The sequence below is a fragment of the Pseudonaja textilis genome, chromosome 5, assembly GCF_049901715.1.
Source record: "Pseudonaja textilis isolate UNSWEBS1 chromosome 5, rPseTex1.2, whole genome shotgun sequence".
Taxonomy (NCBI): domain Eukaryota; kingdom Metazoa; phylum Chordata; class Lepidosauria; order Squamata; family Elapidae; genus Pseudonaja; species Pseudonaja textilis.
This window is the reverse complement of record NC_141994.1, coordinates 1,219,545-1,239,507: the sequence shown is the minus strand read 5'-3', so window position 1 is coordinate 1,239,507 and position 19,963 is coordinate 1,219,545. Positions and strand designations below refer to the sequence as shown.

At 43.7% G+C, this 19,963-nt stretch overlaps 2 protein-coding genes across 4 annotated transcripts in view; one reads left to right on the top strand and one right to left on the bottom strand.

The window, feature by feature from the left end:
- Positions 1–17,562, top strand: part of ELAPOR2 (endosome-lysosome associated apoptosis and autophagy regulator family member 2) — an 86,907-nt gene extending 69,345 nt beyond the window's left edge. The window contains exon 22 of the mRNA XM_087933914.1: positions 17,361–17,562. Within this exon, the coding sequence (XP_087790040.1) occupies positions 17,361–17,399 (39 nt within the window). The 3' untranslated portion in view covers positions 17,400–17,562. The remainder of the gene's footprint in view (positions 1–17,360) is intronic.
- The window catches only part of GRM3 (glutamate metabotropic receptor 3), a 71,263-nt gene continuing 52,355 nt past the window's right edge, over positions 1,056–19,963 (bottom strand). For all 3 annotated transcript variants that reach the window (XM_087933915.1, XM_087933916.1, XM_026713150.2), the window contains 3 exons: positions 4,663–5,729; positions 2,498–2,672; positions 1,056–1,525 (listed from right to left, as the gene is read on the bottom strand). In XM_087933915.1, coding sequence (XP_087790041.1) covers positions 1,452–1,525; positions 2,498–2,672; positions 4,663–5,729 — 1,316 coding nt within the window. In that variant the 3' untranslated portion in view covers positions 1,056–1,451. The remainder of the gene's footprint in view (positions 1,526–2,497; positions 2,673–4,662; positions 5,730–19,963) is intronic.

Sequence of the window (19,963 nt, the reverse complement as noted above, 5' to 3'; positions counted from 1 at the left end):
ACTTATAGGCATGCTGGCTACCTGACCACAGAAAACGTTTTCAGACAACGCTGGGCCAAGAAACAGAGGTGAACACTACTCTTCTGACCTAGCTCCCCAAATACGACAGACCCTCTGAGGTGAACTCAAAAGGTTCCTTTATTAGGAGCTCCGGCAAAGAAGTTTCAATGCAAACTAACAAGGCCAGCTGGTCGGGAGATAAATAGTTGTCTGCCACACCTATCCATCTCCACCCCCTGCCTTTTATCCCCAGAGCTAGGGTGGGGCCTTGCTAGCAGCAGTGGCTCTTCTGTCCCAAGGTCCGGCTCATAGATTCCCACTGCTCTCCTCTCCTCTGCCTTCTGCAGATCCATGCGTCAGGCCCTGGACCCAGATGTTCCCCCTCTTCCTCATCAGCCACCTCCAGACCTGGGGGCTGTTGACTCTCCATCTGAGGGCTGATGGACAGCCCAGACTCCACCTCTGTTTCTCTCTGCCAGCTCCATTCCCTCTTCTGCCTCAGAGCTCCCGGGTTGCCCTGATGCTGGCCCTGACTCCCACGCCTCCTCCTCCTCCTCCTCCTCCTCCTCCTCCTCCTCCTCCTCCTCCTCCTCCTCCTCCTCCTCCTCCTCCTCCTCAGCTGTTGGAGGGGCCAACGGCCAACAGGCCACAGCTACCTCCTAGAGTTGGACATGACTGGTCGGGGGAAAGCTTTTCCTTTTCCCTGGAGATTTAGCAGCACAGCTCAGAGAATGGGATGTAGTTAACTGACCAGCTAATTTGATGCAACACCGTCATTGTCATAGCCCAGTTTCAAGACCATCCTTTTCTCGCAACAGATTTCCCCAAGGACAGAAGTGTAACAAACTAGACAAAATTTGTCTTTGCTGCAGTTTTCTACTACGTCGTAGCTGAGCTGGAAATCACGCGACTTGTCTTCTCTGTGTGCAAGGTGATTGAATAAACCTGAGGAATTCTTTTTTTTTTTTTTTGCTTTTCTGGAAAGAAAACAGACATGCTGGAAAAACTTTTCTGATTTTATTATGGACGTCTTTAATACTGCCATGAAAACCGTCTGTCGCACAGAATGTGACTATAATATACAACATAGAAATGCAGTCTAAATTACAACAAGGAATTTACCAAAAAAAGGTCTCTTGTTAGAAAGAAAGCCACCCAACATGGCAGTTTTATCATCCTTTCCTCCCTCCCCCCTCTGAGGTCAACAGACTGGTGCTATATGAGTCGTAGCTACTTCTACACCCCTTAGAACAGTTATTCTCAGAAGGCTCCTAATGTTGCTCCGAACAGAACAACACGGTAAGACTGTACAGTCCTCAAAATAATTTATTAACACGGTTTCTAGAAAAGAAATGCTAGTCCTTTTAAAAGGTTCACTTTTTTATCCCAGGGTGCACAAGAAATGTGCTTTTCTCTCTAACCATCTAAGAATACAAAAGCCGGCTGAAGGACTATAAGGAGGACGTGGTGGAGTCCACAACTTCTCTTCCATTGCATACCGTGGGAACGTAGAGATTTGCAGAGGCTGGAAGAGAGAGGAGGGTGGGGGAAAACAGGACTTTAGATGCTAGAGATGACCACCAACAAGCTTCAAATTTTTTTCAGGATCACAGTGGAATGTTTTTAAACCGAAGGAATCCTCCACGCATAAATATTTTAAAAGGCATTTTGATCACATGGTTAGCGATAGGATTTTGATTTGGTTGACTTCACGTCCTGCTCCTTGGAAATCTGGGTGTCAGTGCTGAAATGATAACTAAGAATAGAAACCAGGAGTTGGCGAATTCTAGTCCCGCCTTAGGCATGAAAGCCAGCTGGGTGACTTTGGGCCAATCACCAGGAGGTTGTGAGTTCTAGTCCCACCTTAAGGATGGAAGATGGTTGGATGACTTTGGCCCAAACACCAGTAGACGGTGAGTTCTAGTCCCACCTTGGGCATGAAAGCCGGCTGGGTGATTTTAGGCCAATCACCAGGAGACGGTGAGTTCTAGTCCCACCTTGGGCATGAAAGCCGGCTGGGTGATTTTAGGCCAATCACCAGGAGACGGTGAGTTCTAGTCCCACCTTGGGCATGAAAGCCGGCTGGGTGACTTTGGGCCAATCACCAGGAGATTGTGAATTCTAGTCCCACCTTAAGGATGGAAGATGGTTGGATGACTTTGGCCCAAACACCAGTAGACGGTGAGTTCTAGTCCCGCCTTAGGCATTGAAGCTGGCTGGGTGACTTTGGGCCGGTTGCTCATTCTCAGCCCAACTCACCTCACAGGAGGTTAGTGTGGGCAAATAGAAGGAGGAAGGTGCATTTGTTCACTGACTTGAGTTATTTGTAAAAATAGTAAAGTTGAGATACAAATAAATACATATTTGTGATATTTTGCTCTGGCTACTAGCTTCTATGACTTTCTGGGACAGTGACAGAGAGCATCAGTGCTCAAATGAAGAGAACAAAGTCTTTTTTGTCAAAGAAGAGAAGGCTGGAGCAACTTTATTGAATTACCTTGGGAATAACTGGTTCCTGTCCCACTGACGCTGAACCTGTTGAGGTGCAGCCTGTGAGTGACCACATTCTTCTGCGGTTGGAAAAGAACGATGTGCACTTTGGGGGCAAACAAGCAGCCCAGGACAACGAAGCCACTCAGGCTGACGGAAATGCACATGGTTGTGGTCTGCACCTACACGGAGGGGAAAGAAAATAACAATATGGCAGAATTAGAGATGTCAGCAAGGGAGAGGCATGGATTCTAATGCCAGATGTTGCCAATAAAAGAATGAAAGATGGACACTCTGCATGCAAGGTAGCTGCCTACGTGTGTTTAGGTGACAAATCCTCTCAACTGCAGCCTATGAGGTGGGAGGGGTCAATTTGCCTTGGCCAACTCGCCAACAGGACAACTTGCTGCAGGACAAAAGTGACATGAAGATCGAAGAAATTGGTGGAATAGAATCATTAAAGAAAGGGTGCAAAAGGAAGGACAAAATGAAATGTGAATGACAAAAAATAAAATTATTTTTAAAAATATTTTAAATCACTAAATAAAATGGAATTGAATTGTTCTGCAGCGAATTGGCCACAGTGAGTTGTTCCTTGGAGAGTTGGCCAGGATGAATTGGCAACAATGAGTTGACTATGGCAAGTTGGCCATGGTGAGTTGTCCAATTCTGGGTGAGGATTTGATAGTCCTACCTGTCTCTCTTCTTTTGGGACCTTAATATCCAGAGGTTTGTGCCAAAAACCAAGGGGGATTGTAAGTCTGACAGTTGCTGCCCAATAAAGCTGTAACCATTGATAGTCTTCGGTGCCTACATAAATCATGGTTGGATGTCCTGGTTGCCCATGACTAGCCCCAGATTGCACCAATAATCTAGAGCAATAGAGCAGTTGTGGTCTCACTTCTGAAGTCTATCATAGGGTTGAGTTATGGCCCATTACTTTCTTGTTGGCCCTTCTTTCAGATTATGGTAGACTGATATTAAGGGTGAGGTCTAAGTAGAGGACCAACAGAATTTCAGAGAAACCGGGATCTTGGTGAGTGGAGGCATCTTCTTATTGGTGTGAATGGGACTCGGAATGTGGATGAATGATGTGCATTCTTGACTTCATGTGTTTGGGTCAATGGGTAGATATTGGGGTTCTGCAAGGCTTTCCCATATCAAATCTATGCAGTGAAACTTTGATTAGTGGAAACCCTTCAATCAATTCAGTGAAACAGTTCATCAAATCACTTCAACTCAATGAAGTGAACTAAATTCCAGATTCATTTTCAGTGTTTAGAGTGGATATGCAGAGAACTAATTTTCCGAACTGAAAAACAATGAACCAAAGAGTTAAACAAATCGATCTGTAGTATTGAATCCATGTTAATAGAATTGGAATGGATCCACACACTTCCAGCACAGCCAGGTTAAGTCTATCTTCATCTACAGATGAAGGGAGCCCTGGTTGTGTAGTGCTTAGAAGGCAGCATTGCAGGTTAAACTCTGCTGACTGCCAGGAGTTCAATCCTGACCAGCTCAAGGTTGACTCAGCCTTCCATCCTTCCGAGGTGACTAAAATGAGGATCCAGATTGTTGGGTGGCAAGAGGCTGACTCTGTAAACCACTCAGAGAGGGCTGTAAAAGCACTGTAAAGCGGTATATAAGTGCTATTGCTGTGCACTGGGTGACTTTGATCAGTCTTTGTCTTCATAGGACTTTGGAAAGAGGGAGTCTGCAGACATGACCTTGAGCTCCTGAGGAAAAGGTGGGATATGAATCTAGTGAATGAAACGATGGGTGAATGATTGAAATGAAAGTCTAAAATAGAAGGGGAAAGACTTTGCTACTCATGCTTCAGTTCAGTTTCTCCCCCTGGCCTGACTCTACCCACCTCAAGGACACAACCTCTAATAATTTTTGCTGAATGGCGGCATTTCTATTCCACATGTCTGTGTTCGCTGCCCTAACATTGCTGAAAATCTCTATCTGCCATCGACTATATTCACTTCAGTTATTCATTTAGCCCCGGGCTGACTTTTGAAAGCTTTCACAATAAGGGAGGGAGGGAGGGAGGGAGGGAGGGAGGGAGGGAAGGAAGGAAGGAAGGAAGGAAGGAAGAAAGGGAAAGAAGGAATGTGCTTCTAACAATGGGTTAGGATTTGGCTGAAATGACAGCGGATGCCTTACCCTGTAGTCACTCGATGTCACATAAAAGATCGGCAGGAATGCCAGCCAGATAATACAGGTTGTATACATGGTGAATCCGATAAATTTGGCTTCATTAAAATTCTCCGGGCACTTCCTTGTTTTGAAGGCATACACAGTGCATAAGAGGACGAGGATCACATCGTACGTCAAAGAGATGAGCATGCTGGCATCTTTCACATTGCATTTCAAGATGACCGTCTGCCTCTTCTCCGGAAGGGTGTGTCGGCGAGTGCCCGGAGCTTCTAAAATCAGCCACACGGACACCAACACGATCTGCACCATGATGAGACTCAGGCAGATGAGGACTTGAGAGCGGGGACTGATGAATTTTGGCCTCTGCGCCCCATTCTTCACCCCATTAAATATCCTGGCGATGCAGTTCGTTTTGGTCAGGAGGGCCGAGTAGCAAACGGCGAAGGAAGTGCCCAGACCCAAACGACGCAAGGTGCATATGGCTGGAGAAGGCTTGGCGATGAAGAAGAAGGTCATGCTGTAGGAGAGGAAGACTCCAAAAAGAAGGATGTAGCACAACTCCCGGCTGGAGGCCTTCACCAAAGGGGTGTTGTTGTGCTTGACAAAAACTCCCACCACTAAGAAAGTACAAATGAAGCCCAAGCACGCGATAGTGACCGGCCCGATGGACCAGGCATCTTCCCACTTGATGTAATCTTCAGGTAGGTCGTAGCAGCTGGTCAGATCCAGACTGGGCCACCGTCCGGGGCCACAGTCCCTGCAGGTGAATTCGTCAGCCAGGTACTCAAAAGATTCACAGGGAATGCAGATCCAGCAACAGACATCTCCGGGTTGCATATTCTTCATCTCGTTGGGTGCGCAGGGGTCGCTGCACTGGGCCACGGGGACCAGTCCTCTGGACCAGTGAATGGCATTGACCTCCAGGGTCAAAGTTTCAGCCCACTGTCCCACTTTCAGGTAGGAGTATCGGCCTCCAGCTTGCTGGAAGTTGAAAACATTATAGCGGCCGATCCCATCACCGTAGGTATCAAATTTAACAAGATTGTCCGCAGACTTGGAAGAATGGAAGGGAGCTGTGGAAATAGGAAGGAAATCGGGTTTTCATATTAGGTTCATATGTTCTTGTATTGTTGTGCCTTTTGGATAGAGTGACAAACAAAATACGTTAGAAGGAAAAAGGCTCTGATCTAGCTAACAACTTTCTGGGAGAATGTAAGATGAATCCATTCTTGGTAATCACATATAAAACAGCATAACAGCTTTTGTTCCGGATGAATCAAAACTCAACGAACTAATCTTGATGGACATGAAAGCGATTCAATGGATCAAAAAGACTCATTTATAATTTATAATTAGGGTAGGCTTTAGTCAATTTATCTCACTGAAATTTCTTTTTTAAATTTTCTAAGCATTCCCGTTACAGAAATGATCTGCCTGAAGACTCCTGGCACCTCCAAACCTATAAAGTTATAAAATGTGAGGGTATCACACGTGACTTGAAATCTCAAAGAGTTTTGCCTCCAACCCCAGGATTCTGCAGTCGTGGAAAAACCATCGGTCTCTTTCCTTGGAAGCTGCTGCTTCAGAATTCCCAGCCTCATCAACCGGCCTTCAAAACAGACCTTCCAAGTTATTGGTGCTCAATCAATTATCAAATACATTGAATACCGAGAGGCTGTTATCAATAGGGGAGCTGAGAGGCTTGGAAGGGTTGGAGGGGGACCTAAATCGCATCTTATTTCACTACTGGGAGCCCACCGTGATGATTAAACCTTGGAATTCATTGTTCTTCTGCGTCTTACTTTCCTACTAAAGTTGTTCCCTCAAATCCAGAAACACAGAGGACAATCAAAGGTAAAAGGTTAAAGGTTCCCCTCCTTGCACATCCGTGCTGGTCGTTTCTGTCTCTAGGGGGTGGCGCTCATCTCTGTCACAAAGCTGAAGAGTCAACGCTGTCCGAAGACGTCTCCGTGGTCATGTGGCCGGCAAGACTAAACGCCTTCGAAGGCGCATGGAGGAATGCTGTTCCCTTCCCACCAAAGGGGTCCCTATTTTTCTACTTGCATTTTGTACATGCTTTCGAACTGCTAGGTTGGCAGAAGCTGCTGGGACAAGAAATGGGAGCTCAGTCCGTTACGCAGTGCTGGGGATTCGAACCATTGAACTGCTGACCTTTCTGATCGACAAGCTCAGTGTCTTAGCCACTGAGCCACTGCGTCCCTTTTAATTATGATTACGAATTACAATTACAAATGTGCAATTCCTAAATACGAATGGCTTCCCTCGCACCCAGTAAGTAAAACTGGTTATGAGATTTAGGAGACCCAATATGATTCATGAAACTAGAGAGAAATATTAAACATTTCTAGCATCGTTTTGGTTTATTTCTGGCTTCCAGGCCTGGTCTTCATTCATCTCAATGATTCTGTTTAGCCACAATCTCCCCAAGATCCAAAACCTGGTCCAAAGCCTGACTCTTTTGGCCAAAGATTTTGCTAGATTAACAATAATAGACATAATGGGTTCATTAGAATTAATCCCCTAAGAAGCAAGCAAGTAGGATAATCTGTGTGGGCACCATAAAGCCCATCTGAGAAGAATCAAGCTTTGGGAATTGTGGGTCCACCTAAAGAAAGTGAGATGACTTTTAGTAAACAGATCAGGGAGTCACCATGTTTTGGAGAATTCAAACTAGATGATGAGCTCATCAACTCATTGCATCTTCAGGCTGCAAGGAACACCGAGGCCACTGCCTTCAACTCCCATGCAGGACTTCAATTTGAAGGATAATTGACAGATGTTGTAGCTCAGAGGTCTCCGAACTTGGCGACTTTAAGACTTTAAGGCTATGCTGGCTGGAGAATACTGGGAGTTGAAGTCCACAAGTCTTAAAGTTGCCAAGTTTTACCCCTCTACTCCCCTGTTGTAGCTGTTGAGCTGCTCCCTGAGTAGACCTGAAAGAGGGGAACTTATTGCTCTTAACAAAGGACAGTTTTTCTGATGTTCAACCAAAACCTAATTTAAGATCATTCTTTCAGGTCCCCCGCCCTGAAATGATGGTTTTCTTTTTTTATGGTTTAAACAGTTGAAAAGGAATAATCCCTTCTACTTGCATTGATATACTTAACGATTGACATGCTTGTCTTTAAATAAATTCTTTTGTAACCAAGATTGTGGCTTCTAGGTCAGAAATCTCAACGGATCTAAAAGTTCCTTCTCCCTTGATCTGTGCAGAATTGCAAGCTCTGCTATTCTCTCTCTCTCTCTCTTTTGTTCCCTCTCTCTCATTCTTTCTTTCTTCTCTCTCTCTCTCTGTCTCTCTCTCTCTTTCTCTCTTGTTCCCCCCTCTCTAGTGTTCTCTCATTCTCTTTCTCTCTCTTGTTCTCTCTCATTTTCTCTCCCCCTTGTGTTTGTGTGTACGTGTGCGCATATAAGCGGGAGACAAAGAACCTCCTTTCCCTAGAACTGAACACAAAATGAATTCCCAAGAAAGTGCACAGCAGCTGACATGCTTTCTGAAATTCATTTGTACCCTTTCCAGAAATGTAATCCAGCCTCTCCAATCCCTTCAAAAGGCCCGCTGGATAATCCTGACAGGGAATTCTTAAAAAAAACATTTTCTGTATTCCTGGTAGCTTCCATTTCCATAGTTATAGGAAGAGTCTGGGATCTGGCACCCACCAAAATTTGGCAAGCCTCCCCTCCCAAGGCCAAAACAAACATGACAACGTCGTGTCAATCTCAGCGACACCTACACAGTTAAGGAGAGGTGTTGTTTTGAGTTTCACCTGAAGAAAAGGATTTTGGCCCTTTCCCATCGGAGTGTGATAATGACGACAATAACGCAAGATCCCAGAGTGACAATTGAACAAGCTGCCAACCGCAGGGTTGACGGTGGATGCTATTTGGAGTTTCAGGGGAGGCTGTGACTTTCTAAGGTTGTTCCTGTCACAATCTATCATCCCTTCGTCTCCTCATTAACTCCCTGCCTCTGGTTCTGTGCGCGGTAGCAATTTGTAGTGGCTCATCATTAGAGGAGCTACTTCATTACCCTCGCCACCTGGTTTTATTTCACAGAGCAGCCATTATGTAAATAGAGACATCATCACCACAAAGCCTTCAGAAAGGAACACGGTCTTAAATGACGATTAGAGCGGAAGAAGGTTGCTTCGAGGGAAGCGCCTACAGGATTCGGTCCACAGCATCAGGATGATGATGATGAGCCTGACTTTAAGGCTGACCCCTTTCCTCCTCCCACTAGAAAGGAAGACTACTCATCTTCTCCGTCTTCTCAATCATGCCCAGATGGAACCAAACCTGGAGCTTCTTCTCCTCTGGGTAAATATCTGTGTGCAGGGTATCCATGTCAACTCATAAAACATTCCTCTGCCTGTTTTTGAGTTGCCATGAACAAGGGAGAGAGATATCTGAAGGAGCAGTGTGGCAGTTTAAAACCAGAAGTACATTCCATGCTTATCTTACAAAGATTGTAGCTAGGCTACCGGATCTTCTGCCCACGAAAATCCTTCATTGGAGAACGTGATATGGATGACACCCAGCCCGTGAAGGTGCTTTATTGGAGAATCTGATTTATGATACACCCAGGGGAGAGCGGGGGAGGGGGAAACAGGGTCACGTATGCCAGAGTTGGCTTCATGTAGGTTTATGCTGGTATGTTTCTCCTAATAAATCTTTTGGATTCTTTTGCAGCTTGGCTTGAGGTTCATGATTTAATTAGGGCAATCGCCGGAACCCTGACAGCCCACATGGTTCAGTGTGGTGGCCACGATGGTGTAGTCAAAGCGCTGCCAGTTTTTTATGTGGGGTAGGTTGTGTGATGATCTGCTTTACAATCATCATGATTTATTACCCCAATCAGCAGATCCCATTATGGTCATAAGCGAAAGACATCCTGTAGTGAAGTTAAGGAGCAATATGGGTGTCTAAGGACCTACAATGGTTAAGGACGTCATTTCATTGTTGAGGTTCTCCACCCTCAATGGCTCTTGACCCATCCTTGTGGGAAGCCCAGCCCTTGACCTCCTGGATGTCTCTGGGCAGGTCAAGGGCTGTGCTTCCCACAGGGCTGCAGATGTTGTACACAAAGCAAAGTCTGCTTTGAGGAGTGGAGATCAACCTGTGGCCAACTTCCTGCTTTAGAAATATGTCCTCCAAGCATAAAGGAAAGCAAGTGAGGACAACAATATCACAACTGGAAGGGGAGAACCAAGATGGTGTGGTCAAGGTGACCATATATGCTTGAAGCCCAGGAATTGTTTGACTTTCAACCCAGCAGGGTCTCTCCTTTTGTCGACAGAAGATTTAAAAGCAGGAAACAACAACGCTCCAGACATTAATTGAGCTAATTGTTAATCCTCAAGGTCCAGTGGCCTGGCTAATGACTCCGCAGAGTTCGGGCCCACACTTGTAAGCATGAAATGAAAAGGGCCCCCTGCCTTAAGGAAACCAATTCTTAAGGATCAGGTTCCCTCGAAGCAGCATCTTTGCAGGAGTTTGGTGGAAAAGACGGGCAGCTTTAATAGAGCAGAATGATGCTCACTGGTGCCCAAAGATTTCTTTCAAATCAGCTTCAAAGTCTTTTGGACTTTGGAGCCACAGTGGCGCAGTGGTTAGAGTGTGGTACTGCAGGCTGCTTTTACTGACTGCCGGCTGCCTGCAATTCGGCAGTTCGAATCTCACCAGGCTCAAGGTTGACTCAGCTTTCTGTCCTTCCGAGGTGGGTAAAATGAGGACCCAGATTGTTGGGGGCGAGAGGCTGACACTGTAATCCACTTAGAGAGGGATTAGATAAGTCTAAGTCAGTCAGTCCTTCCTTCCTTCCTTCCTTCCTTCCTTCCTTCCTTCCTTCCTTCCTTCCTTCCCTCTGTCCGTCCATGGTGGCACAGTAGTTAGAATTCAGGATTACAGGCCGACTCTGCCCACAGCCAGGAGTTTGATCCTGACTGGCTCAAGGTTGACTCAGCCTCCTGTCTTTCCGAGGCGGGTCAAATGAGGAGCCAGATTATTCAGGGCAACAGGCTGACTCGGCAAAGTGCTTAGTGAGGGCTGTAAAAGCTCCGTGAAGTGGTATATAACTCTAAGGGCTACGGCCATGTTTCCCTGATAATTTCTCCACATAGAAGTCTTTGTTTGGGATCCTTTTGGGGAAAGGCACGGAAAGAAAAAGTGTCCAGCAACGCCACTCAGATTTCTCCTACTCCGTTCGAAGCCTCCTCCTCCCCCATCTATTCAAATGAGAGACAGACTCAGAGCCTGGCTTGTGAATTTACACGCCCGCTTTTGCATAAACGTGGATGGGGCTCCCAAGGACATCCCACGGGGGCTCCAAAAAAGCCGAGAGGTCAGCCGCCAATATACAATGGAAGTAGTTCACAGGGGCAGAGCTTCAACTGGGCAGTCAAAGCCGTCCTGGTGAGTGTAAAACTGTCCTTGCTCTGCAAAGGCCCCTCCCCCAATCAGCGCAGATCTGCCCATTAGCCGGGAATTTATGTGTGCTGTCCGTAAATTAGGTCACGTCCAACTTTTGAAGGATTTATGACACTGACTCATATTTTAAGCCATTGATTCTATTGGGCATGTCGTTATTTATACATAGCATGTATTTGTTACATGTATGCAAATTGCAACATACATCATGCATTTTATATAAATATGTTAGTAGGGAAGAGAAGGACCAGGGGAGACAGGAGAGCAGCCTTCCAATATCTGAGGGGCTGCCACAGAGAAGAGGAGGAAAGGGTCAAGCTATTCTCCAAGGCACCCGAAGGCCAGACAAGGAAGAATGGATGGAAACTGAACAAGGAGAGATTCAACCTGGAAATAAGGAGAAATTTTCTCATAGTGAGAACAATCAACCAACGGAATAGAAGTTGCCTTCCGAAGTTGTGGGAGCTTTCAATAAGAGATTGGACTGCCCTATGTCAGAAATGGTGTAGGGTCTCCTGCTCGGGCAGGAGGGGTCGGACTGGATGACCCTGCAAGGTCCCTTCCAACCCTGTTAATCTGTTTGTGTGGGAGAATGTATTCCATATCGAACACTGCACTCAAGTCGATTTCCTCAAGTAATTTTTTTTTTGCTGTGATAGTGAGGAGGGGGAGACCATGATGGTTAAAGAAGGGGAGAGAAGAATCATTATCCAACCGTGTTCTGAGAAAGAAATTCATCCTGTTGGATTCCTAATTCCCAAGTTCCCCTCTGAGGTTCTAAGCACCGATGCCTTGGGGGTTGATAAGAGTCATTTAATTTAAAGTTATTTGTGCTGGGAAACGGGCATTGCAGGCTAATTTATACAAGCAATCACATTCTAATTACAAAGGAAATGAAAAGCCCAACGTTTCCCAGCCACTCCGCTCCCCCACCGGGCCTTTGAAAGGTGATTCTTAGCAGCGGCTTCTCACGCAGCCCACTGAAGGGAACGGGACCCTAAAAGGGCAGCGGGGTGAGCAGGCCAGCGCCAGGGAGAAAAGCGCTGGTTTCCCCTGGAATTGATGGCCTTGTCAAAGTTGCTGTGGGGCCCAAAGACGCCCGATATTTAAGAAGGCTGAGGGACCTTTCACTGGGCTTCTCCTCTGGAACTCAAAGGGAAACCACGATTCATGGCTTAGGGGCTACGTCTGGCAGGGAGCTCGCCCAATGCTGTTGGCGAGTATACTTGGCCCTATTTTAAATGTGGGTCAGCTTGGTGCTCTGACCTAATACTCCCTACTTCAACCTATGACCACCAGTGAGTGCAGCATTTCTGTTGCTAAGTGAGGCATTTGTTAAATGAATTTGTCCCATTTTACGACCATTCTCGCCACCATTGTTAAGTGAATCACTGCAGTTGTTAAATCAGCAATCCAGCTGTTAAATGAATCTGGCTTCCCCCGTTGACTTCAGATGGTCGCAAAAGGGGATCACGTGACCCTGGAACACTACGACCTTCATAAGTATGAACCAGCCGCCAAGTGTATGAATTTTGATCATGTGACCTTGAGGATGCTGCAATGGTCATAAGACTGAAAGCAGTCCTAAGTCACTTTATCCAGGGCTGTAGTAACTTTGAACAGTCACTAAATGAACCATTGTAAATCAAGGACTACCTGTATTCACAATTTGCCAGAAAGAGAAGCAGAATCACCATTCCCAGGTGTCGACCTGTGCTCCATGTTGGGCCTTGAACTACCCTGTTTCCCCCAAAATACAACCTACCCTGAAACTAAGTCCTAGCTTGATTTTTTTACATGTGTGCCCAATATAAGCCCTACCCCCAAAATATGCCCTAAGATCCTGCCGACTGCAGAGTAGAGGGGTAAAAATTAAGCCAGGGTGGGGATGGTGGGATGGAGCTTCCCTACTACTTACCTTTGGACAGGTGTAGCCAGGCCTCACACACCCCAACACCTGCCTTGCCAGCCCATTTCTTCTGCAGTCAGCAAGGCTGGCCAGGCTTTTCCTGAAGGTCTCTGGAGCTGAGAACAAAGCTCTGGATCGATCCGGCTGCAGAGGCCTTCAGGGAAGCCTTGCCGGCTGCAGAAGAGGAAGAGAAAACAAGGCTAGGGGTGAGGCATGCATGTGAGGTTAGTCAGTGGAGGACATCCCCTGAAAATAAGACCTGGCGCCTTTTTTGGTGGCAAAATATATATATATATAAGACAGGGTCTTATTTTGGGGGAAACACGGTACACCATTTCTTTATTTTTTTATTTCTCTATAGCAAATGTTGAGCTGGTAACCTAAAACCACATCATTGGAAGCAAATAATAACCTCCGTGCTCAACTTGTCACTTTCCCAAAGGCAACAGAGAAGCAGACACGACGTATTGTCCAACAGGGCTCTTATTAGTAAAAAAAAAAAAATTAAGTTATTCAATTAAATTAGGATACCAGTGTGTGAGAGAAATGAGTGATGTGTGATGTCTTCCCTGACCTGCTACGAACGAACAAACGAAACAATTCCAGAAGTGCTAATCCTACTTATTCATTGCAGCAAGAGGGCAGCAGAGAACGTGGAGCCTACTCAATGCTGTCCGAAGGAAACGAAACAATATTAATTATAAAAAAAACACACAGTATGTTACCATTTAACTGCCAAGAATGGGTAGGAACTGCAAAGCACCTTGATGTGGATTTTATTGCAAGATCCTGAGTTGCAAGCCTTTGGAACTTCATGGATATCCCAATACCAGCACTTTCTTTAAAACCTCCAAACACCATTTTTATATCCTTCCCCATATTCCAACTAAAGAGTGGGACATGAACAGGGCAGCCCTCAAAATACTTGGTAGTTTCTCTCTCTTGCTTGGACTTTCCGAAGAGATTTTCTACTCCATGAAGCTCTTTTTAAGCTGCACATTCAGATAAATCTGGACTATATCTGTCACCAAACACGATTTCCTGACTAATTCATCTTTTTGTCTACGTTCATTCATACATGATACTTCCAACAGTTTAGGTACCTATGTAAAACATGTCCAACCAGGGTAAGCAGCCGCTATTGTAACTGGCATCTTCTTGAGATGCTTCTGTGAAGAATTCAAAATGTGGCATCCGGTATAGGATGAAGGGGGAAATCTGACTCTCTCTTATGATTCACCTTACATAAAAACACTGAACTTTGACCTCGGATGGACAGACTTCAGTCTTGTGGAAGCTACTCTTTTTTTAAAAACAAAACAAAACTACTTTGTGCTTTTTTTCAAGAGCCAATTGGACTTTCTGGTTTTTTTCTTTGAAGACATTTCGCTTCTCATGCAAGAAGCTTCTGGAAAACTGAAAAACTTCTCCAGAACTGAAGAAGCTTCTCAGATAAGAAGCGAAATGTCTTCAAAGAAAAAAACCGGAAAGTCCAGTTGCCTCTTGGAAAAGCACTTTTGGGACAACCATGACCAGGATGATGGAGAATCTCCACGGACATTTAGTTTCCCTCTTGTATCAGAAGAGAAAGATAGATCGCCCATCAAATCAAGAGCAATTCCTGGTGTTTGTTTCTGTGCCTTTTATATGGTTTCCCATGACTTCTGACATTTTCCTCCTCTGCTTTCCAATATAAGCAGTCAACATTCCTGGATTTTTGTGGGTTAACCCAAGTACTAAACCCTGATGACCTTGCTTAGCATCTGGGATATGTCAAGGTCACTTAGGCCTTGATGCTTAAGCTACAATTCTCAACCTGGCCACCGTTGGTGCAAGCCAGCATTCCAGCAAATCCACCGCAACACACAAGACACGATCTCCGTGTAAGTTCTTCAGGCCTGCTTTGTATTCTGTAGTCGGTTCAGATTCTTCCACGTGGCCACCCCTCAATCCAGCAGAAACCAAAGGCCATCGCATCCCACTATTTCGCGTCTCAATACTTTGCTCCACTGAATCATTTTGAGAGCAATCATGAAACCTTCAGGGGGAAAATGATAGGGAAAGGCTGCCGGTGGATTCTTTCATTGCTAAAATAATGGAAGGGTCGAGCCAAGGAGAATCTGAAGGTGACAGAAGGCTGAAGTGAGCATTTTTTTTCCTGAAAGGGGCGTTAATGATGCTTTTAACATTCACAGGAATGCAGGATTTCCTGTCTTTCTTGCAATTCACGGATCTGTCAAAAATTAGACGAGAGCCCCAATCTTGGAGAAGCATCCTGAAGTCCAGAGCCTAATGGACTCTTTTGATTTTTAGCAACAAATACAGTCAATATTTGTTGGAGAGTTATAGAAGGGGGGGATGGTTTAAATACAGCAGAATGATGATTAGGTTATGGATGGCTGCTGCTTAACATGATATCACTTCCTAATGTTCTTAGGTGGGCAAACCGGATGAAATGAAAGCTGAAAGAAGCATTCGGCCGCTGAAGTTATTCCTGTTAAGTCCAGGAAATAGAGAGGTTAAGTAAAAGGGCCCTGCACCTCATTTGACTATCTCTATTGTAAGACCTCAATACTGCAGGGGCACTGAGGGAGAAGAAAGGGTCAACCACATAACTCCATTACTGGTTTTCAACATGACATGAAATAAGACTTGATAAAGGAGAGGTTTTTTTTTAAAAAAAAATCTGTACAGTTCCCCTCAAACTTGCAGGGATTGTAAATATTTAAAGCAAAAATATCGGAGTTGTAAAGGACCTTGGAGGTCATCTAGTCCAACCCCCGGCTCAATCAGGAGACCCTACACCATTCCAGACAAATGGCTGTCCAGTCTCTTCTTGAAAACCTCCAGCGTTGGAGCACCTACGGCTTCTGGAGGGAAGCTGCTCCATTGATTAATTGATATAAATGTCAGGAAATTTCTCCTTAGTTCCAGGTTGCTTCCCGCCTTGATGAGTTTCCATCTGTTGCTTCTTGTCCCACCTTCACAACAGCAGTGATAATGACATCACACTCATGGTGATGATGTCATTGCTCAAATACATGTGCTAATGTTTTCTCATCTATGTTCATTTTATGGTCACCTCTGAGATATGGTAGTATCTTTCTCTTTCTCTCTCTCTCTTTCTCCCCCTGTCTCTCTCTGTGCATGTATGGCTTGAGTCAAGATAAAAATATGTGTGTGGTTTTTCAGGTCAAATAAATAAAATTTATAAAATAAATAAAATTGTTAGCAATAAAAGATTGCTAACAAGATCATCGCTCTTCTCTGAAACGGATTCCTATTCAGGATTAGGTTGAGATAATTTAAATATATTTAACATCTGAGCGCTGCTTTGGAAAACTGCCTGGAAAGCCTTCAAGGAATCTTCTAATCTTCTAACTACCAATTCTATAAAACCTTCAGCAAATAAAAGGGAAAGGATCAGGATGAGCAAAAAAAACAAAAACAAAAAAAACCCCAAAAGATCTTTTGAAAATAAGTTTTACTCTAAGGAAATTGACTATACATTTTCATCCTTAAAAGTTCACCTCCAGTGTATTTTTATTACGTATTCAGGCAACTGTGTGAAGAGGTCTGATTATCCCCCAATGGAATCAAATTTCCAATCAAATGATCAAGTTGAACCAAGTGCCTTCAAATCAATCGGACGATTCACACACACACACACACACACACACCTTTTCTCTCCCCCCCCCAAATCAATTTAGACAATTGAACCAAAATCATTAACAGTATTTTAAAATTGGATTCTTTCCCCCTACTTGACTGCAGATTTGGGAGAAAGGATTTTCAAGCAAACGTTCATGGTCATCGAGATAAATCAAAATACAGCTACAATTCTGTTCCGCTTCACTGGGACTACATTTGCATATTCTTCACTAATATGGTTTGCAGTTTAACTCCCTCCTGGGATGAGACACTGCGGTGGAGAGCAGCTGGGCTATTTGTGGCACAAGTTGGGTGCAAAACTTTTTGGACGCTTGCTGAGATGCTTGTGTGGCTCAGGCAAAGGCAATCGAGGTGGGCCAGAGGAAGAGAGGAGGAAGGTGATACTCCTGCCCTGGGGTGGATCCTCCCCCAACAGAGAGCAGACTTTGACCAAACAAGAGGGTGAGGAGACAAGATAAGAACCCACTAAGAAATGTATATAAGATGTATATTATAAGATGTAAGACAAAAAGATATGTCAAAAATTATTTCACCATGTTCAATGTTTTTAAACAATGCATTTAATAACATTTATTTTTAAAAAAGAACCTACTAAGAACCTACTAAGGCCTTCAAGGGTTTTACTTCCACTACACCCTATGACTCTCTTTCTCTCTCTCTCTGCCCCAATTCCTAGCAATCTCAATGCAAAGGGATCTGTCCATGGTGCTGTTGATGTTTCTGGCAAGAAGGTGAAGGAGAAAGTGCTGATGCCACAACAGAGGAATGCCCAGGAGGTGGTCGAAACAACCAAGAGGGCTGCCCTAACGTTGTGATGGAAGCCCATTTTCGATGATGACCCTGGGTGGACAGCCGCAGGCATCAGCAATGGTTAGTCCCACCCTGTGACGTCTAGTTGCTTCAGCTTCTAGACTGGAAGCCAAACACCCAGTGATGAAACTCAAGGTGTCAGATCAAGGGATGATAGCTAATTAGCCAAATATCTAGGAGCTAAATAGGCAGGTGGATGGATGGCCAGATAGATGATTGATTATATATATATATATATATATATATATATATATATATATATATATATATATATATATATATATATATATATATTCTGTTTTTAAGTTTCGCTGGTACTTACATGTATGGATTCAGCTTTGTTCGGATTTTCCCACGTCATATAGTTGTGCTTTTTAAAGTTGTAGCGTTGCAGAATCTCACTGCCATCATCAGGCTTCTGTGTTGTGTTCATCTGTGAGTCAGACTTTCACAGCTGTTTCAAAAACTGAAAGGGCTGTGACAGTCTGACTCACAGACAAACACAATACAGAAGCCTGATGATGGCAGATGAGATTCTGCTGAAACGTTGCTACAACTTAAAAGCACAACTACAATGACGGGAAAATACTTAAAAAGCTGAATGCTATATATATATATATATATATATATATATATATATATATATATATATATATATATATATATATATATATACACACACACACACACACACACACACACACACACATACATATATACAACATGTGTGTGTGTGTGTGTGTGTGTGTGTAGGCAGGCCTGTATGTATGTATGTATGTAGGTAGGTAGGTAGGTAGGTAGATTATACATAGAGAATAGAATAGAATAGAATAGAATAGAATAGAATAGAATACTTTATTGGAATAGAACAGAAAACATCAGAACTAATAGAGAACATTTCACCAAGGGTGCTAGCAAAAGTAGCATCTTTAATAGATGTATAGATAAATGAAAGATGATTGATGGCTAGATAGATAGTTAGAGATAGATGATAGATAGAGATAGATAGGTCGATGGATGGACAGACACAGAGATGAAGGATATATATAGACAGATTCAGATAGGTAGATATAGATATAGACAGAGAGATAGATTCAGAGGTGGTATTCAGCAGGTTCTGACCAGTTCTGGAGAACTGGTAACAGAAATTTTGAGTCGTTCAGAGAACGGCAAATACCACCTTTGACTGGAGATTTTACAGTCTCCTTCCCCTGCCATGCCCACCAAGCCATGCCCAGAGAATCGGTAGTAAAATTTTTTGAATCCCACCACTGGATAGATTTCAATTATTTTTCTTTTCCATTGAAAGGACATTATCTAAGAACAAATACTGTAGACCTAAAAGCCCTTTCCTGAAGCCTATTCAGTTGATAGGATGAGAGAGTTAAAAATAACATTACTTGGTTCAAGATTCCTTCCCTTCATATTTCTTTCCTTGCAGATTCAAATTATGCACCTGCATAATATAGGGCTAAAAAAAACTCATCCCTGGGCTTGTTTAAGAATGATGCAGCACCGTTCACTGGCTTTTAAAAAAATAAATAAGTCAATTCTGTTGAACTATGCATCCATGGTCTGGAAATGAAGTGGGGGAACGTCGTAAATGAATTCTGCACATTGATATGATTGGGAGAAAAATAATGGCTGTCAGTTATATAAGGATAGGAAGAAAACCCTGCACACACACGCACACACACACACACACACACACACACACACACACACAGAGCTGCCCTGTATTTTATTTCTAGAATTTCTGTTCGGAGGAAACCATTTAAAAATCTTGATCTTAACTTTTTAATTTCCAGAGTTTTCTATTGTTGAATGCATTTTAGTTTTCAGATTTTAATGTAGAATTAAACATACACAATATATATTTGGTTTGTGCACTAAGTCTGCCTGATATCTGATGTCTACAGAGATATGTGTCTGTGTAGAGAAAAAGAAGAAAAATGTTTTCTTATCTTCTTTCCCCCCCTCTATTATAATAAAAAAGTTAAACATATTCTTTTCAAAAACCATTTGTGTATAAACTTTACTTCAAAGTAAATTACCATATTTTTCAAAGAAAAGTCAACCACAGATTCCACCAAGGCTCCTAAATGCATTGATTTTTTTCAGTTCAGGTAGATTATATACCACTTTAAATCTTTTTAATGCACTTTAACACTCTGTGGCTTGAATGATGTCTTTACATTTCGGGGGAGAGTTGAAAACTGGGAAAAACTATGTGCATGAAAGGCAGATACTTTTCCTCCATTTCTTTTCCCACTAAATAAAATTACATCCCAATTATATGAGATAGAGGAAGTGGAACTGCCTTCGCCTCTTGTAGATTGGCCAAAGTGGATGGATCAAGCCACGAAACTTCATCCTGGTAAGTTCTCTAGTCAAGGATAAAGAACTGCGTGCTGCAGTCTTAGTCCCGAAAGCTTTTATTTTACAGTTTCCCAGTCTAATCCAGAAGAG